Source organism: Chanos chanos, chromosome 7 (genome assembly GCF_902362185.1).
Source record: "Chanos chanos chromosome 7, fChaCha1.1, whole genome shotgun sequence".
Taxonomy (NCBI): Eukaryota; Metazoa; Chordata; class Actinopteri; order Gonorynchiformes; family Chanidae; genus Chanos; species Chanos chanos.
This window is the reverse complement of record NC_044501.1, coordinates 24,531,226-24,549,652: the sequence shown is the minus strand read 5'-3', so window position 1 is coordinate 24,549,652 and position 18,427 is coordinate 24,531,226. Positions and strand designations below refer to the sequence as shown.

At 38.8% G+C, this 18,427-nt stretch overlaps 1 protein-coding gene across 2 annotated transcripts in view; it reads right to left on the bottom strand.

Moving 5' to 3' along the window:
• Positions 1-5,319: 5,319 nt before the first annotated feature.
• Positions 5,320-18,427, bottom strand: part of kdm3b (lysine (K)-specific demethylase 3B) — a 37,439-nt gene continuing 24,331 nt past the window's right edge. Inside the window, exons 16-25 of one of the 2 annotated variants that reach the window (XM_030779729.1) lie at positions 16,830-17,105; positions 16,508-16,679; positions 15,281-15,371; positions 13,789-13,919; positions 13,469-13,588; positions 9,860-9,883; positions 7,700-7,839; positions 7,235-7,411; positions 6,742-6,876; positions 5,320-6,171 (exon numbers count right to left, since the gene is read on the bottom strand). In XM_030779729.1, the coding sequence (XP_030635589.1) occupies positions 6,091-6,171; positions 6,742-6,876; positions 7,235-7,411; positions 7,700-7,839; positions 9,860-9,883; positions 13,469-13,588; positions 13,789-13,919; positions 15,281-15,371; positions 16,508-16,679; positions 16,830-17,105 (1,347 nt within the window). In that variant the 3' untranslated portion in view covers positions 5,320-6,090. The remainder of the gene's footprint in view (positions 6,172-6,741; positions 6,877-7,234; positions 7,412-7,699; positions 7,840-9,859; positions 9,884-13,468; positions 13,589-13,788; positions 13,920-15,280; positions 15,372-16,507; positions 16,680-16,829; positions 17,106-18,427) is intronic. The other variant, XM_030779730.1, reaches the window with a different exon arrangement.

The following is an 18,427-nucleotide window of genomic DNA, read 5'->3' as shown; positions in this document are numbered from 1 at the left end:
AAGGTACTATGCCACCCTCAGTGAGTAAGACAGTAACCTCTTTAGTGATGCAAAAGTCAAATAAAAAATACTACATAATGTTATTCAGTCACCATAAATCAGTCAGAAAAATATAGTAATGAAGTTTCCAATGTTTTATTGCAAGGTCTCCATTTAAACATACAGCATACAACTTTTAAAATGGTGTGAGGTCACTAACAAGTCAAACACCATATGAGGACATAAAACAGATAGAATGTCAGTACGGGTACAATATCTGACAGGATGAAACAAAACACTAGTACAATTATAATAGACAACAGAGACTTGTAAATTATTCTAAGTGCAAATTGAACAGATTGAGGTACATCAAACTAGAGTGAGGGTGCTCAGCATCCATTACAACTGCTTGAGCATAACCCCTGTCTGAACTGAAGAGGGTGGTGTTGCTGCCATTTATGAATCTAGAATTAGAATTATGCAAGGGTTTGATTGTAAGTTTAATTCATTTGAAGTGCGTATCCTCACTGTTCCTGTCTTAACTGCTAAAGAGGCATTTTCTCAGTTTTTACTCTTGTGACTGGTTATAGGACTACAGGACCATATTCCAAATTCTCACAGGGCTTTTGCAGCCTTCTTGTCTTCCACTCTTGATTCTGTTTAGGTCAGTCTGAATGTAACAGGGCCCATACATTGCTGTAATCATACTCTTAACTTGGTTTTAAGCCATGGTATTAGTGTGAAAAATCTGACAGTCTTTCCTCATTATCCTTCTACCTCAGATCACTTCCTTGTCATCTATGAAACAAAACTAGCATTTCTTGTTGTACCAGCTCCCAAATGTCATACTGGTTGCACTATCGTTCCATCTACAGCGGCAGAGTTCCTTGATAAGCTCTCTGACACTTTCTCATTCATAACTTAGGCATCTGATACAGCTGCTGTCCAACTAAAGGCTTAAATGCTGCCTTGTGTGATACCCTGGACATGGTTTCACCACTTCAGAATAAAGGAGTTAGGGAGAAGAAGTGTGCATCGTGCTACACTAACCAGGCTTGAGCTCTTTAACAGGCTTCACAAAAGTTGAAATGTCGGTGGCGTGTGAAGGAATTGAAGGCATTTTATATTGTTTGGAAAGAAAGTCTCTTAGAATACAAATAACCGCTTGCTGCAATTAGGCTCTCATATCAGTCTAATATATTTAAAAACAATTAGAACAGCCCTTAACTCCGTTTGATACTGTCTCAAAACTAACCAGGAATCAGACAGTTCAGCTGAGCCCTTTGGTCCACTGGGGTTTAGCAGCAATTCCATTATGATTTTTTTTTTTATGGGAACATTGTAAAGATAAGAGATACAATTCCTAGCTTTTCTGCACTCCATCATGACTCTCTGTCTACAAAGCTGGCTACTAAGCCTAGAGAATGATTTCAGTTGGTTCACTCCATTTTGGTCTTACATCATGTAGTGCACTAAACACAACTGCTAAGTCTTCGATGTGTATGCTTGATCCAGTCCCAACAAAACTATCAAAAAAGCAGTTACCATCAAATAGCAAACCATTATTACTGTACATATACTGTACATGTACTGTATTGTGGCTGTAATTAAATCATTGAATAAGAAAGCAGATCTTGATCCAAATGATCTGTCCAGCTGCAGGACTATTTCAGTCCTGCTTTTGTTTCTAAAAGGATAGAGAAGGATATAGACACACTCTCTATCTTTAAAACCATGTTAACTTGCTGAATCAAGCCAACACGTAAATATGCATAAGTCAAATATTCTTATTCTGTTAACCATGCAGACAAGGAATGGGACTTGAGGTTTTTTTTTTTTTGTTTTCTTTTTGTAAACTACATTGATATTACAAAGCTCCCACCTCTATTATTATATTCCCTACTCATAACCATTTCTGTCTCTTTTCCATGTGCAGTTGCTAAATTTTGAATTTTGATTTTTAAAAGCTCACAGTTTTTCACGATTCTTTGTTAACAATTGCCAATAGCAATATGCAGCTGAAATGGTCCAGAAGAGTTTTATTTTGTAATTGTACTTTCACTAACAGATTTCTATATTTTTAGGTATAAAAATATCTGTTTCAATTTACTTTGTAGCTGGTATGCTTTCAAAGAATATCTGTCTAAATTATTGTCTACGGTCATATAGCCCCAACCATTACCACTGCTGTTGAATATTATAAGAGAAAGAAGTTTATTCATAACTGGAGATCTTTTGAAGAAGAATGAAACACACAATCTGCTTAGATGTCTTCATAAAACAAACTTTTAAGTACCTTGGACTCCTTGTCTATCTTGGTTAAATCCTCCCCAAAGCCAAGCTTGGACTCCTTCAAGAACCTGCTGTTTTTGGCTTAGCTTAAAAAGAAAGGACAAACAACATGATAGTAGTGCAGGAAAGTACATCTCCATGTTTGCCTAGCCTGTGAGCAATGGCAACCGCATCACACTTTTTCTTTTCTGGGTTCAAAGGCAACCAGAGGCAGATGTTAACAACCCTCTGATTCACATCTCCTAGGTCTAGTTCAGTGATTGCATAGAAACTGAGGCAGCGCCTCCACCAGTAACCTTCAGTTTCTGTATTCCCATCCTCCAACAGTGCCCTAATTTTCTTTTGTTTAACCTGAGATATTTTCTTTCATGAAATTGCAGAAGACAAAAGCCTGAGACTGTTTAAGACCCTCAGTTGAACTTCAATAATCTTTAATCATGCAGTCCCAGTTGCCTTACTGCCTGTGGATTTTTGAATGGAGAGCAGAAATGACATTTTGCTGCGGTTCCATAGAAGAGAGCTTGCCTGTGTTCTTCTCTGGGTAGGACTGTGAAATATATCATTTGAAGGGCTTCTTCCAGACAGGGAGTTTCACATTTCAGCTCCATTTTCATTTACTTTATCACTTTTTCTTTTGTATTTATGACTCTCATCATGTACTTCTCTCTTCCTTAAATATTCAACTTCCTCTGATATGTTTTGCAAAATGATCAATGTACTTCAATACATTGTAATATTATTTGATACTCAAATCCAGAATTAAACCTTACTAGTATTATTATTATCTCAGAAATGTGCATTTAAGTGAATACTTTCAAAAAAGCAGAAATATCATTTACTGTTTCATTGTAGTTTTCTTCCCTTCCTTTGAGATCAAGCTATGCAGCATGAAGAATGAACTGTATTGCACATTATTTTGTGATGTCAGCTCTTAAATTTATTGAGTAATGTGAAAATACCAGCTAAAATGTGCTAGGTTAACCCATAGTGAACCTGCCAGCTTTCGATCTACATTGAATGAATGAATTTCTTGTAGAAAAGTCAAATTTGTGTTGTTTCCCCTTAAACTGAGTGAAACTATTCTTAAAGAAGTTAATTTAGGATTCATAACAAAAATAAGGGTAAAATAACAAAACTAAATACAACAATCCAGTTCAGCTATAACAAATTACAATAAAAGTGGAAGCAGCTATCAATAGGGTCTAAGCAGCCTTTCCAAACTAGATTTTTTCATTTGCAACTCATTGATTGAATAGATCAAAATCTTTACAGTCTCCATGAGCAGCTCCATTTAAGATGATGCATGTAAAATAGCACAGATGTATCAAACAGGGGCAGAGAGAGGATAATTTACATTTTTACTCATTTGTTGTAGCACCACCTTGTGGTTGAGATCCAATAAATTTTTCATGCTGCTTTACAATAAGCTGTATACACTAACAATCACAAAGTGAGTTCAGAAGATATGGCGATAACGTCCAAAAGCCCATGTCCACAAATCTGGACTAGCTGCAATACAGCACAGAAAAAATTGCATTTTGCTGTAAAAAAAAAAACAGACTTCAGAATCCAGACATTAAGTGTATTTTCTTGACAACTGTGCCAATAGGCTGGGAAATTCCCAAATGTGTGTTTTGAAAATCATCGTTAGAGGTGTAGTCTACTGATAGATCAGATAGATCAGTTAAATAGCGATATATTGAAAACAGGCAGAAGTATGCCTCTTTTTTTTTTTTTTGTAATAATGCAGTAGTGGTGCTATTGCATTAGGGGGCACTATTACATTTAGGCCCAAATGTTACATGAAGGTACTACTCTGAGATCTCAGTGTCACTTTCAGTCACGGTCACAGTCATACATTGGAAAGCCTTTCAAATGCTTGCAGAAATCTGACTGGCTGAGGATGGGCATCTTTTTTCAAAATGCTGGCACTTTAACATAAGCCAAGCTCGGCTTTTGCACAGACAGATAATATGCAAAGCTTCAGCTTGATTGCTTAAGCAATGAATATGTGGAGGCATTTTTAGTTTTGTTTTACATTAGGTTTTGATTTATGATAAGAGCCACACAAAATATTTGAACCCCATGTAGCAGCAATATTGTTTAAAAGCTCAACATTTAAAGTCACAACTGAGTACAGGGATGTACGAAACTCAAGCCCAGTGTGTTCATGACTGGATAAATGACCCATAACTAATTTTGTATTTAAAAAAAAAAAATCCAACATCAGAATTAAACTAGGGCAAGGGCAGTCTATTCATTTCAAACCAAGGAATTAGAGGCAAAACGGTAATCTCTCTGATACGGTTCCTGAGTTATAGCCCAAAACATCCAAATTTAGTTTTGGCACAAATAGAACCAAAATTTGGCCAGCTAGGACCAGTTCAGACTTACCTATCAAGTTTTGTAGCTCTCCATTGGTTACATTTTTCATGATTATATCATGATGAACCCCAAAAACCTAACTACGAATACTAAGTGAATGCGGTTTTCATGATTAAGCCAAAGACATGATTTTATTTAGTTTTAAAAGCTGGGCTATTGTGCCAAGTGTTGGAAAAGGCTAAATTTAAGCTCAGAACATACAGTTTGTGTAGGTTTTCCCAGTAGAGTGGTTTAAGGCTAATGTCAGGAAACTATTAGATTGCTGACATTGGTATCACTGGTTTAAGAAAAATGGTTACAATCCATGGTATTGTACTACATGGAGAAATTTAATCAGAAAGTAGTGGCTGATACATCAAGAATAGTCAATTGTAAACATGGTCAACAATTCAAAAATGTTCTTTTATTGTAATTGGGAAAAAACAAGAAAAAAACAAAAACCTAATGTCTTAAAAAACACAAACATTGAACATAAGTACTACTGGAAATGTTAGTGTCAAGTGTTTACAATACAACAAGGCCAGATCTTTTCTGTAAACTTAACTTTGAAAATGCACAACGCTAAGATCTAGATCTGTATGCATGTGTATGTGTGTGTGTATACACATATGTTCGTGTACAGGGTGTGTGTGTGTGTGTATATATATATATATACACACACACACACACACACACACACACACACAGACCATACATACATATACACATACGTACATGTTAATTACCAGTAGATCTCTCAATAGTAATTTCATTTTTCATCCATCCCTTTCATGGACAAACTGAGGAAATCAAACCAATAGACATGTTTTTCAAACCCAGAACGACAAGCGCACAAAGTCAAACTGCCTTTTGGTGTATTAATAGAAAGAAAATGACAGTCTCACCTCAATTCAAATAACTACAGATACAAAACTTTGGTCTATGTCTTTTCCATATTCATGTCTGCTTTGAGAGTAAAGGAAATCTTGTCACCATTTCAACTAAAGCAAACAAATAAACAAAACTGTGGGCCTCTCTTCTACTGAAGAAAATGTAAATATTGAGTTTGCTAAAAACCCAGTGTGTGCAACATTTGAGGCTGAACAAAAGCTGGTTTCTCTTCAGTGAGGCAAATCAGCTTGCCAGCATGGGTGGTGTCCTAAAGCCAACAAATTTCCACATGAACATAACTAAAACACACTATCTTCAAACACATTTAAAAAAGTCAGCTGAGAAACTTAATTTTGTAACACTGATGAATCCTGTCCATACATCCATCCATCCATCCAAGCACAGAGAGAGGAGCCAAAACAAACAGCAGTTCTGGGAGTTCTGTGAGCATCCTAGACCCCTCAAACTTCTGTGATCCCAGCACTCTCGCTCACCCTCTCTCATGTTACTGATAAACACTGATCAGCAGCAGACTGGGTTAGCATTAGCCACGAATAAAGGGAACTAAGAGCGAACTAGCTTGGATTCATGGGCTTTTAGCGTTCCCACGGCATCCTTCACGGCATGGTATATGATGTTCTTGACCTGTAAAAGACACAGACATCAGTCCATACTGGTCAGTGTAACTTAAACCAAATAAGAGGTTGGAATTAGATTCTAAATTAGGGCTGAGAGGTACTCTAAACATTTACCTGTACCAACAGTGTGGATCTCTTATCGACTGAATTTCTAAGGTCGGGATTCTAAACAACACTTGAACACTAAAACAAACGATACATTTGAACAATGCAGTCTCTATGACAATACTACATCTGAATTTGGAAGTTGATCACAGTTGATCTGTGATATAGATTTTGGGTCCTATTGCCCAGCCCCATGTAAAACTACCCTGTGATATGGATTTTGGGTCCTACTGCCCAGCCCCACGTCCAGCCCCATGTAAAACTACCCTGTGATATGGATGTTGGGTTCTATTGCCCAGCCCCATGTAAAACTACCCTGTGATATGGATGTTGGGTTCCATTGCCTAGCCCCATGTAAAACTGTCCTTTGATAAGGATTTTGGGTCCTATTGACTTGCCCCATGTGCAACAACAGTAATGGCATAATGGTGTGTATGGCTGCTGAGGGAAGCGTGGCATTTGGCCCAGGTACCTGCAGCTTGTCCTCGTGGTTGGTGTGTGTCGTGGATAGATGTCTGAACTCCTGTGTCAGTCTGAAGCAGTGCTTTACGTGTTCTGGAGACACAAAGTCCTCCGCTACTTTAATACAGCTGTACAGGTTGTGCACCTGCAATGTGAAGTCAGCACATTTTAAACAGTTAATGTCTATACATAATAGCAATATATAACAGTATAAATGGTGATATTGAATGAGCTTGACCTATTGTGATTGCATAAGACTGAATGAGCTTGCTTTCCCTGACTGGTGCACATAGTTTCTTTGTGACATTAACAATTTTTATCTTTCAATATTTTACAAAATATTGCAATCACATAAATAATAATTTCAATAATAAAATAGTTAAGGGCTGTGTTTCAACACAACTCAAATTCTTGAAAAAGGAGGATAAAGGAAGGTGTTAAACTGGAGGTTTAGCATTGGTTAAGGCAGTTGAGTGAGGTGGGGGTTGTGAGTTAATGCTGACCTGGTGTGGTGCACCAGCTGGAATAAAAACAGCGTCACCCAGGAACTGTACGATGGCCCAGCCCTGGACACCATACTCCTCAAACAGCCTGCGACGCAGCACCTGGTCCAGGTACCAGCTCTGATCATGGATAGGATCATGATCAGGAGGGTTCTCCTGGCCCTGCTCCTCTCCAACCTTTTATACAAAGTGAAAAAGATAATAAAAAAAAGGTGTGGGGGTCAGATCCAAGGGCTTAAAAAGTGTTTAGGATAAACAACCTTTTTCTGAAAGCTTCGCTTCATAGAATCTATGCTTCTTATCCAGTGGCGGTTGTAATGCGCCTGACTAAGATAATAAAAACCTGAGAGGCTCTTGAATAGTAGAGAAGGAGTTTAGATTATGGATGAAAGAAAATCTTGAAGGAAAGAAAGTAAAATAGAGAACCCTGACACACTAAGTTCACGGGTAGTGAGCTCCTCTTACCTTACGGAGCAATTCTCGGATCTTCTCGGCATCCTTGGCAGCATAAATGTGCCACAGAGCACCAGGCTTCTCCTTCCCTTCATACACCCTCCTCTTCGTCATCTCATCCACATCTCCTTCCTCTATTGTGATCATCACCTCTGGGATGCCAATAAAATAGGAGACATGAGCACAAAGACACCACCATCATCAAGAATAGTTCTCCATGTCTATACTTCCACTGGTATATCCGGCATATCCAGTTTTTTTTTTTGGCTGCTGGCTCTTAAGTGTCACTGAAATTTTGCTTCATCCAAATTACACCTTTGGCAGACAACTGACATGTTTTAAAAGCAACTGGAGAGGAAAATGTGAAGAGTTAGCTCAGAGAAGCAGAACCTGTAAACGGCTACAGAAGTGCTAAAAGGCTTTAGAGTGACACTGTTAATAAAAATATTCATAATTAATAATACTGTAATGGCTTTAAGACCAAATGTTCAAGTAAAGGTGTTGACTGTAATTCCCAGGAGTGTTAAGAGTGTGTGTGTGTGTGTGTGAATAGTTTGTATGTTTGTACGGTATCTTATGGGCTTGAATGGGGCACAGAACAGAAAGTTGAGTATATGCATTGCATTTGGCACTGACGGATATGGGTATGGATATGTAGCAGGTGTGATGTGTGTTTGTGAGGTGAATATACCCTGTGTAGAGTTTGTGATTTGTCAGTTTATATTTTTGTGTTAGGTCTAGTCGGCTAATTACAGACAAAAGACTATCTATATCCCAATTATATCCCCATCATTACATAATAAAACGGTTAGACTGCCCACAAAACTTACATTCATAATGCCAATGATTCACAGTTCAATTCAAAACAATTGTGAGATTGAGAGAGAGAGAGGAATAATGAGAGAAGGGGTTCAATTCAGTATAATCAGAAAAAAATGTGTAAGTAGAGTGAAAATCATGAGGGTTTGTTTAAATATTTGAAGTAGGTAGGTCTCTGAAGCTTGGATATTTTGGAAAATTCAAGCAACTCCTCTGGTCTATTTAATGTTTTAAGTACCAAGAGAAGAGAACCATCAGCCAAGGTTTGGCTGTTTTACTTTTAATAAACTGATTACCATAGAGTGAATAGTATCCTGAGCTCTGTTGAGTAGTTACCATGCAAACATTCAAGAGCAAAACATTTAAATAATATTGTGTGTATGTGTTTGTCTGAAGAGAACTGCTTCTCCCCCATCTAATGTTAGAGGGAACTGGAGGTTGTGTTCTCTACTCATTACATGTGTACCTGAGGCCTTCAGGAGACTACACAATAACAGATAAGCACCATCTAAAACTGAACTGTTTCCTAAAGCTCCCAGATGCCTGTGCATGTGTGTAGGTTGCCAAAGTGTGTATATGTATGTGTTTTTATCATTTCAATGCGTCTTAAAGGTGTGCTCTGGTGTCATGCTGCTTGATTCTCGTGAAGACTGGCAGTACAAACATATATCTTGGGCATTGCTGAATGGTAACAATGGCAACATTCCAGAATGAAACTCTGAAGCTGTGTGTGTTTGTGCATAAGGATTATTTTGTTTTCATGGTATGCATTTATTGTGTAAAATGTGTCCACTGAATGTAGTATTTGCACTTTTGGGGAAGGGGTGTGATTATCTGAACTTTACAAACATTGTTGTCATAACTGATTTGCTTCAATACAGGTTTAGCTATGTATCATTCTACAATTAAATGATGATCTAAATTTGTTCTGTTGCTATTGTGTGACAAACATATTGTGTGACAAACACATATTCATAGAACTGGGGACTCCTGAGCATCCTGTAAAGTACATACCTGTGTTACCCATGTTTCTCTAAGAGAGAACATGCCATGGTCAGCACATGCCACTAGGTGCTGCAAAGCACTTAAACTACAATCTAAAAATTCTCATTAAAATTCCCAGTCTATTTTCTACAGGTCCATGGTACCGGCAACACACACTGACTGGATGCTGAGAAATGAAGTGGACTGATGCAGACTACTATAAGGTGGGTGATCAATGTGATTGTGTATATATCACAACCCTATATCTCTCACAAGAAAGGCTACAGAGGGATGAGTGAGGGAAAGTAACAGAGCTGGGTTAGTAGAAAGGGGGCATGCCTAGAAATAAGACAATTAAAATGCACAGACCTTTAAATCCAGGCAAGGCTGCTTCTGTGAATGAGAAATGTTGCCACAATCAAAAGCAGCAAGAAGAACAGACCCATCAATGTGCCCTCTGATTAATCAATCCAGCAGCACTCAGCAGTGACATTTGGGCCAAGAGACTGCAGTCACTCAGGCACAGCACTGGCTAAATGCAGTTTCACAGCAATGTCAAAGTATATGATTATTTATTTATCTTCTATTAATTAGTGCATAGGAGTATGTGTCCTGGCTCCACTGCCCAGCAGCAGGGAGGTCGTTGCATGAGGAAGAATATGAACAGGATGAATAAATATGATTTTCAGTTGGACACAGATGCAGTAGGTATGTGGTGACACCCAGCCTCTCTCTTATCACAGATTCTTTTATATATATATATATATATATATATATATATATATATATATATATATATATAAAAAAATTCCCTTTTTTTTTCTTTTAATTCACTGTAAAATGCTTCTATAGGAGGAAGGATTCTGGCAAAACTGAGATCCATATCTGAATTCATTCCACTGAAAAATGATGCATTTCTATTTTTTGCAGTGGCGTGCCGTCAGGGCAAGCAAGACAAGCAGTGCTTGCCCAACTTTCCTATGCGAAAATATGTACAATACACAATCTACTACTGTCTATTTTAATACATTTCTACCACAACCCACCCACTACCCTTTTGTGGCGTTTTTGCCCTGTTTCGCTGTGCTTTTCTGCCGAGAATAAGCTGTGCTTGCCTACAGCTCGTAAAATTCAGTGGTGGATCTGTTCAGCTGACGCCATGGGTCCTGTTGGAAAGTGAAGGTGAAGGCAAGCAGTTTTAATATTGCTTGCCCTGTTCTGACATCAGTTTTTGCAAAAAAAATTTGAAAAAACACACTCACGCCTACATATTGCGACTGTACAATGACACTATAGGATAACTAGCCGAATAGCATGCCACTTTTAGCAATGTTTCCACTGAACTCTCTATGTTAGACAGCCAACATCAGAAACATAGGAAAGGCTAGCATTCTTCAAACTGCTTGCCCTGTTCTGAGATCAGTTGTGTATTTGTGTCCTGTGTTGGGCGGTAAAATGATTGAATCTGTCTATTGGTAAAGACTGTCATCCACTAGACAATTTTAATAACCTTTTTACTGGATTGAACAAAGCTATATATGGCGACTGTAGGTTTGAGACATAATATGTACAGAAAGGAAAGTCCATAGTCCTACATCAAATGGTAAGCATTTTGAAGATTACCACAAAAATTGTGTATTGAGTGTGGAAAATTTTCCTGTAATGTGTTTTTCAAGTAAGCTTCTCCAGACATGTGCAATGGAAAGTTTTTTGTCAATTAAAATAAACAATCTCAGTAATTTTTCCTTTGGGTTAGGCAGGGTGCAGCAAGACATAGGAGAGGCACTTTCAAGTCAGGAAAGTCAGACAGTAGAAAATCATGAGACAGACAGTTGTACCATATTGGCCAGACTACAATTCCAGAGGTTATGCTGTATGGCCATAAAACAGTTTGTTTGATTTTAATTTTCAACTCTTCTGCCTGTTTCTGTAACGGACCACTTCAGGCACCATGTGTGTGGACATCTGGACATCTGTGTGTTTGGGGGGAGGGGTATGTCCTGACTTGCCTGCCTGAGTAAAAAACCCACCGTACGCCACTGCTTTCTTGTATTATCAGAATTCAGATTTTCACTCCTATGCTTTGGTAAAAAGCGTCACATTTTACTCAGATGAAGAAACAGACTGTGTGCAAGAGACTTTGGTCAGAACATAATGGACAACAATTACTAAAAGTGGCTAAGGCTTTTTTTTTTAAATGTCCACAACATTCAGGACCTTCATTTTACATCTCATTTGAAGAACTTGGTCCTAAGGCTGCTGAAAGTAAGTTAAAAGATTAAACTGAACCTTGATGGTTTGACTGTTGTACTGTAACACAGCAGCCAAAGGCTTGGGGGTTACTTTCATAATGTGCTCTTCTATTAGGAACAGGCTTAGGAAACTTCTCTCCACTCAACAAACATGACAGACCCTGCCCTTTTATTTTCTAAGCTCTGGACTACATGACTACAAATGCTCTGTCTTCTGGATGTTCCTCTTTGTTTCTAAGGGTGATGGCTTGGATTGTTCAGGACACACCAATCAGTTTTCACAAGAACTACAAAATATGAGCAAACTGGCACTACACTTCAGCTCTGTTCCTCTCTACGCTGGTTTCTTGTTCATTTCTGCAGTGATTACAAATTACTGCATAATCGTCCTTGTCTACTTCCCTCACATGGTGCAGGTTTGTCTGACAGTCACTACAACTGTGAAAGCTACCGGCAGACATATTCGCTACAAACATACTTATTTAATAAGTATACACATGAACATGCTTAAGCTAGACATTCTCCAACAAGTGATGAGTGAGACCAGGACAGTAGCCAGTTTTTCATTTCCACTACACCTTTGTGTCATATCTCATGGACTTTTCTGCATTTTCTCACTTAATAATCTTCACAGCTACATGCTAACTTCCACTGTGGCATCAAGAGAAGGATGGGCTCTCCCTACTGAGTCTTCACTCCTTACAATGTTTATTCCTATTTCAACCAACAGGACTTTTTCCTTGCCACTGTTGCCTTCACATTGCTCACCGGGGTACTCCAGCCTGGAATCCTGTAAAACTACTCACACCATAAAGAGTATATAGAAATACAACTGAACTGAGCTGAAGCAAAAAGGTAACAAGAAAAAAATCGAATCTTAATTAACATTTTTGCTCAAAAAAATCCCTCTTCCAAAGAAGTTTTCCACAGTGAATTCCTGAGCAACATTTCTGAATATTTTGCTCTTTCCAGGAACATACAGTCTTTTCCATGGAGGCTAGGTAAAGCTACAGGAATGGGAAGATGGCAGCTCCACATTACACATAAAGCAAGCGAGCGAGTGAACGAACGAACGAACGAACAGCGGCACGAGATTAACACGGCATAGAAATTATGCACAATACAAAAATTTATAATTCTGTAGTGCAGCAAACAGAACTCGATGCACTAATTAAAAAATAAGTTAGAGAGGCTGATGCTGAGGATGGGGTCAATGGTGAGTTCTCTGTCAATTAAACCCTGGTAGCAGCTGACTCATCACTCAACACTAGGGGACCTCACTGATTCTCCTGTCCCTCTGAACTTTGGTTGTACAACCCAGACCTAACTGACAATTAGGATTGGGCATCCAAAATCTGATTGATACTGAAGAGAAAGAATCCTGTCATTATGTTTGTGTTTCTTTTTATGAAGTTGTGTTAGAACATTGTTTACATATACTCCTACATATTGTCAATAGAAACTGCTAGAAACCCTGGAAACATTGTAAATTGTTTGCACCCTATATGTACAAACACTTCTGAAAGTTTGTGCAGCTTGTACAGTACAACAGTGTTTACTTAAAACAGAGCTGCAAAAAATTAGAGTTAATTTCTTCAGGCATAAATTATGCCAAATCTAAAGTGAAGTCTGAATGGAGATTCTCTACTAAAATGCAATTTAGTACAGAGCAGTCTTAAACCAGGAAACGATCTGCCCAAGTCCCACAAACGATACACACTCTTACCCTGCTCGTGGTTGGCTTGTCCCTCTGGGATACCCACATATACCATCACATTGACAGCATCAGACACATCTAGATGCAGGTTAGTGGTGCCAACCTTCCTGTCCTCTGTGGATATCAGACCTGATAGAAGAGGGTGAGAGAGGAAAAAAGAAGGGTAGGGAGTGAGGAGAAAAAGTGGGATCAAAAACCTTTTCATCCAAATACACAATAGAAAACAATCAAAAATATGACTGTTTTGGATGCAACACAATCAAAAATATGACTGTTTTAGATGCAACACAATCAAACTGTTCTAGATGATGAATACCAGTTCTACTAACCATAGGCATTGTACATCTTAGGGCCTAAGTCTGGCCGTACAAAGAAATTGGGTAAACGAGAGGCAAGATTCAGACGACCGTCCCTCTTTGTGTACTCTGGCAGGGGCAGATTCTCCATGAGGTCATCAAACCTGAAGTCAAATGAAAAACAGACTAGTTCAAGAGAACTCAACAGCAATAACTTTCTGCTCTTTCTTATCTTATGGACACAATTCAGTCTGTAACCAAGTAAATTCCAAAAAGCCTTACAGGAACTCAGAAAATAAATAAATAAAGTAGTCTGGCGATGAAATAAAAATGGCCAGCCCATGCTTTCTGTGCAATAGTGTGAGTCGACACATTAAATACTAAAATAAAACACTACATTCTAAATGGAGCAACATCTTCTGTGTCTAAAATGTGTTAACTGCTGTCACTTAACAGAACACATAATGTATAAGTTATATTATAGCATATATTACAAAGCCATCTTGGTATTATCTGTGTGTTAAGTGTGTATTACTTATATTAATATCATTTATAAATGTACATAAAAATATATTTATACTGCTATATTGTTTAAATTTGCTAACTTGGCTAATCTAACTGACGACATGAAACAAAGAAGACACCTGATTTCAAGGCCTGTACATGACTTTTATGAAACATGAGTATTGTGCTATTAAAGCTTAGGACACACATACAAAGAAACAGAGAGTTCTAGGCTACGAAGTATTACAAAACTGATTGAAAAAATCTCTTAGGTACGGTTCAAAGTACTCCACATTAAAACACTCTGTATTTTTTATTCAAAAGCTGTCAGACCCCTCTTGTGACTGTAAGGGAAACTAACAGCTTATGCATGGTCAGTGATGCAGGTACTGCTCCAGGAACTCTACTGTTCTTGTTTTGTTCATGTTCTGGAAATCTAAATTGGAGCAAAAACAGTAAGTCATAGAGCTAGCACTGTGGCTCATGTCTAATAATACACATGGGTATTGGTGTCTGATGTTACAGGTAGAATATCCTCTACCTCTTTAGAACCAACTGCTGACCAATGAACAAACATTTCAAACCTGACCACACCGGTCTCCAATAGACCCATAGGTCTAAGAACACTGAGTGCAGCTCTATGACACTCTGGACAACCCAAGTCCTCCAGAGGGCCATTTTAAGCTTTGATTTACATCTTTTCAGTTTTGACAGACTGCTGACACAAGCATGATGCGAGTGTCTGGTGTGATTATAAAAGCTGAGTGTACTGTGACATGAAAAGAAGGGTTAAAAAAAATGTAAATGATGCTGTTAATAACTGTAAGAATGAACATAAAAGTAAAATTTAAGCCCAACATTAACTTTGGACAGGTTCCTAATTCTGTTGCACAAAGCAGAGTGGATGCTATATCTTCAGGTGTCCAGGACAATTCAGGTTCCAGGAGCACTGTTTTCTGAGGTCTTCTTCAGACCAACAGTCCTTGCCATTCACACCAGTCTTGCATCAAATCAGACGTACCGTGTGGGCATCATATCTCTGAAGTCTTCCCCTGGAGGCCAGTCTTTAAGCTTCAGTACCATCGGTTGGCCATCTCCACCCTGTAATCGCTCTGGGAAGCAGAAAGGAAATATAAGAATGAATACCTTACCGAGCAATAACCACATGGCTAAAGCAAGACCATTTAGTGAGTTACTGGCGCAATCAACAAAGCACAGAACACAGCTGTGATGACTGGTTAGCCTTGTTGACAGTTATATCACAGCTGCAAACCCCACTGCACTCAAATGAATTAGTTCATTAATGACCGCTCTGGCGCATCTTTGTGCTATTAAGGGTTGGATGTCTTCAAATTTCCTGATGCTTAACGCAGGCAAGACTGAAATGCTGGTCATTGGTCCCCCTACGCATAAGCATCTTTTTAGTGATCTTATCCTAAACTTTGATAACTGCATCATCTCTCCAAACTCTTCAGCTAAGAACCTTGGTGTGATTTTTGACTCTAGTCTCTGGCTAGTCACTTGTATCAAAAACACAACCAAAAGTGCCTTTTATCACCTCCGTAACATTGCTAAAATTAGGCCCTTTCTCAGTATGGCTGATGCAGAAACGATTGTTCACGCATTTGTCGTGTCTCGCCTCGATTACTGCAATGTTCTGTACTCTGGCCTACCTGCCTCTATTACCAAAAGTCTTTGGCTGGTCCAGAATGCTGCTGCCAGAATCCTGACCAGGACAAGGAAGTTTGACCACATTACACCTGTCTTGGTTTCCCTTCATTGGCTCCCAGTTCATGCAAGGGAAGATTTTAAGGTCCTCTTATTAACATATAAAATTTTACATGCGCCGGCCTACCTATCTCAGTTAATTACGCCCTATAATGCCCCTCGCACCCTGTGCTCTCAAGATTGCAAACTCTCTTCATACCTTTAAAACCAGACTAAAGTTAGAGAAAATAAATAAGTCTTATGGATAATATCATTTTGATTTGACTTTGTAATGGACATGTAAAGCCCTTTGAGACTATAAGTAGTGATGTTGGTCTCTAAATAAACTTGTATTATTATTATTATTATTACCATTAACAGATCATGTGAAGACCCTTTTTGGAATGCTCCCTGTGCAGCCTGCCCATCCTGCACTAATTGTATTCTAAAAACTATTTGTGACCAGTCCTGTGGTGAAAAAGTTCAGCATGTAACAGTTTTGATTGCAAACTGTTTGAAGCAGTGAAGACCAGTTACTCACTGGAGATGACCTGGAAGCCATCCCAGAAATCCCGGACCTTGACGTCTGAGATGATGGCGCAGTTCCTACAGTTGACCAGGTCCACATCCTGGTCACCAAACTCTTCACTAAAGGCCTCCGGCCGCCACAAAGAGCCATTAAGCTTTTTATGGATGCCTGAGACCAACACAGGCTGAGAAAAATGCAACCACTTACACTACAGTCAATGATAACATTGCTCAAAGATAGTGGCACATTAGATGAAACAACAGACACGTTACCAAAAAAATTGTTATAATAAAAATATTTTAATCCACCACTATGAAAACTCTGCGAGGGTTACCTGGCCTTGCTTCCAGCACTCACGGAAGATCTTCCAGTTGTTGCTGTTGCTGGGATCCTGTAGGCACAGGAGCCGTCCGTCACACAGCCAGGAGTGGGAGGTGTGGGGATCCAAAACACTTAGACCCATTACTCCCTCTCGACGCGCCAAACTCCCTGACTCTCCACCTTCCACTGCTGTGGACACCCCACGACGACCCTCTGCCTTCTTATTCTCCACCACAGAGGCAATGATATGATCCAGGAAGTTAGGAAGACTTCCTTTCATCTTCTCAGCCTGCCAGAGGAGAGCATACGACAAGAGTTGGCTCAGTCCATGTGAGAAATGGCACTCAGCAGCAAAAAAAATGCCTTAAACAAGCATATAAGGAAACATGGTGACAGCTGTCTCTGCCATCATTCTGCCTCATCTCATATCATTGACCATACTGATCATTTACTTAGCGAGTGTCTTGGCAAATTCCTTCTTTTTCTTTATTGAATTCCTCTTCATCTTCTTTCAAAGACCTATTCTTTTTTGTTCACTTTAACATCAAACAATCAATAACTGCCAATAATCAACCTTTTTTGGGCTTTGCATTTTATGCAACTAGCATTCTAGACCTAAACACTGCCATTATGGTTTGCCCGGTAATTGAAATCAAGTACTGCAATTTGCCAAACCTAAGCTGATAAGTAGATAAGCTGATAAGATGGAAAAAAGTGTGGTGTATCCAAAAGAAACTGAACTGGCGACTCTGTAGAAACTACACTGAAAGAGCAGCAATGGAACAACTCCAAACTTTGGAGCCCAAGTAGTGGCGCGTCCATCATAGATGTGGTCAACTAGAAAGACTTTCAGTATAACAGCATAAAAATAACAACCTATTCAATGCAAGACAATGTAAAATACAGAAAATCAAATAAGCCTAAAACTAATAAATAAACTTTATTTTAGGGCTGCTGCGATTAGTCAGTGTAATTGATTATGTCGACACTGAAAATGCATTAACATAAAAATTAAGACAACGCATCATGTTTTTAATTTTTATGAATTTACTTCTTTGATTTCTAAAATGCCTCAATTCAGTACAACAAATGTTTTTCTTCAGTAACACTACGTAACTGTTGCGTGCACCACATCAGTCGTTTTTGGCTCCAGTCATTGGTTGGCTCCAGTCAACACTACAGTTTTAAAAAATCATGGCGGCTGCAGCAGTGTCCGACTTAGTTGTGAAAGAGATTCAGTGTTAAAGTTTCCAAAGACCAAAGGCTTCGAATATGGAAGCCCCAAGATGCCATCAGTTTACATTTTAATTTTGATCCTGTTTTCTTATGATAGCATGTTATTTTTCTTTGTTTTCTTGAGATCTCAAGTTATGTCATTATCCCAAAACAATGAAACTTTGTTTTCTCGTGATAACGACATAACTATTGCAAGATCTCAAAACAACAATCTCGCTACCTCGTCCTTCACCATTCTAGCGAGCAAGGTTCTCCTCGGGTGTCCCTATCTCCCTCAACACAGCATGGAACGGTTCATCCATTTCTAAAAGTTTGAGAGAACGTGCTGACAAGCACCTGCTCCTTCTCCTGTAATTGGTTACGCTGAACAACACA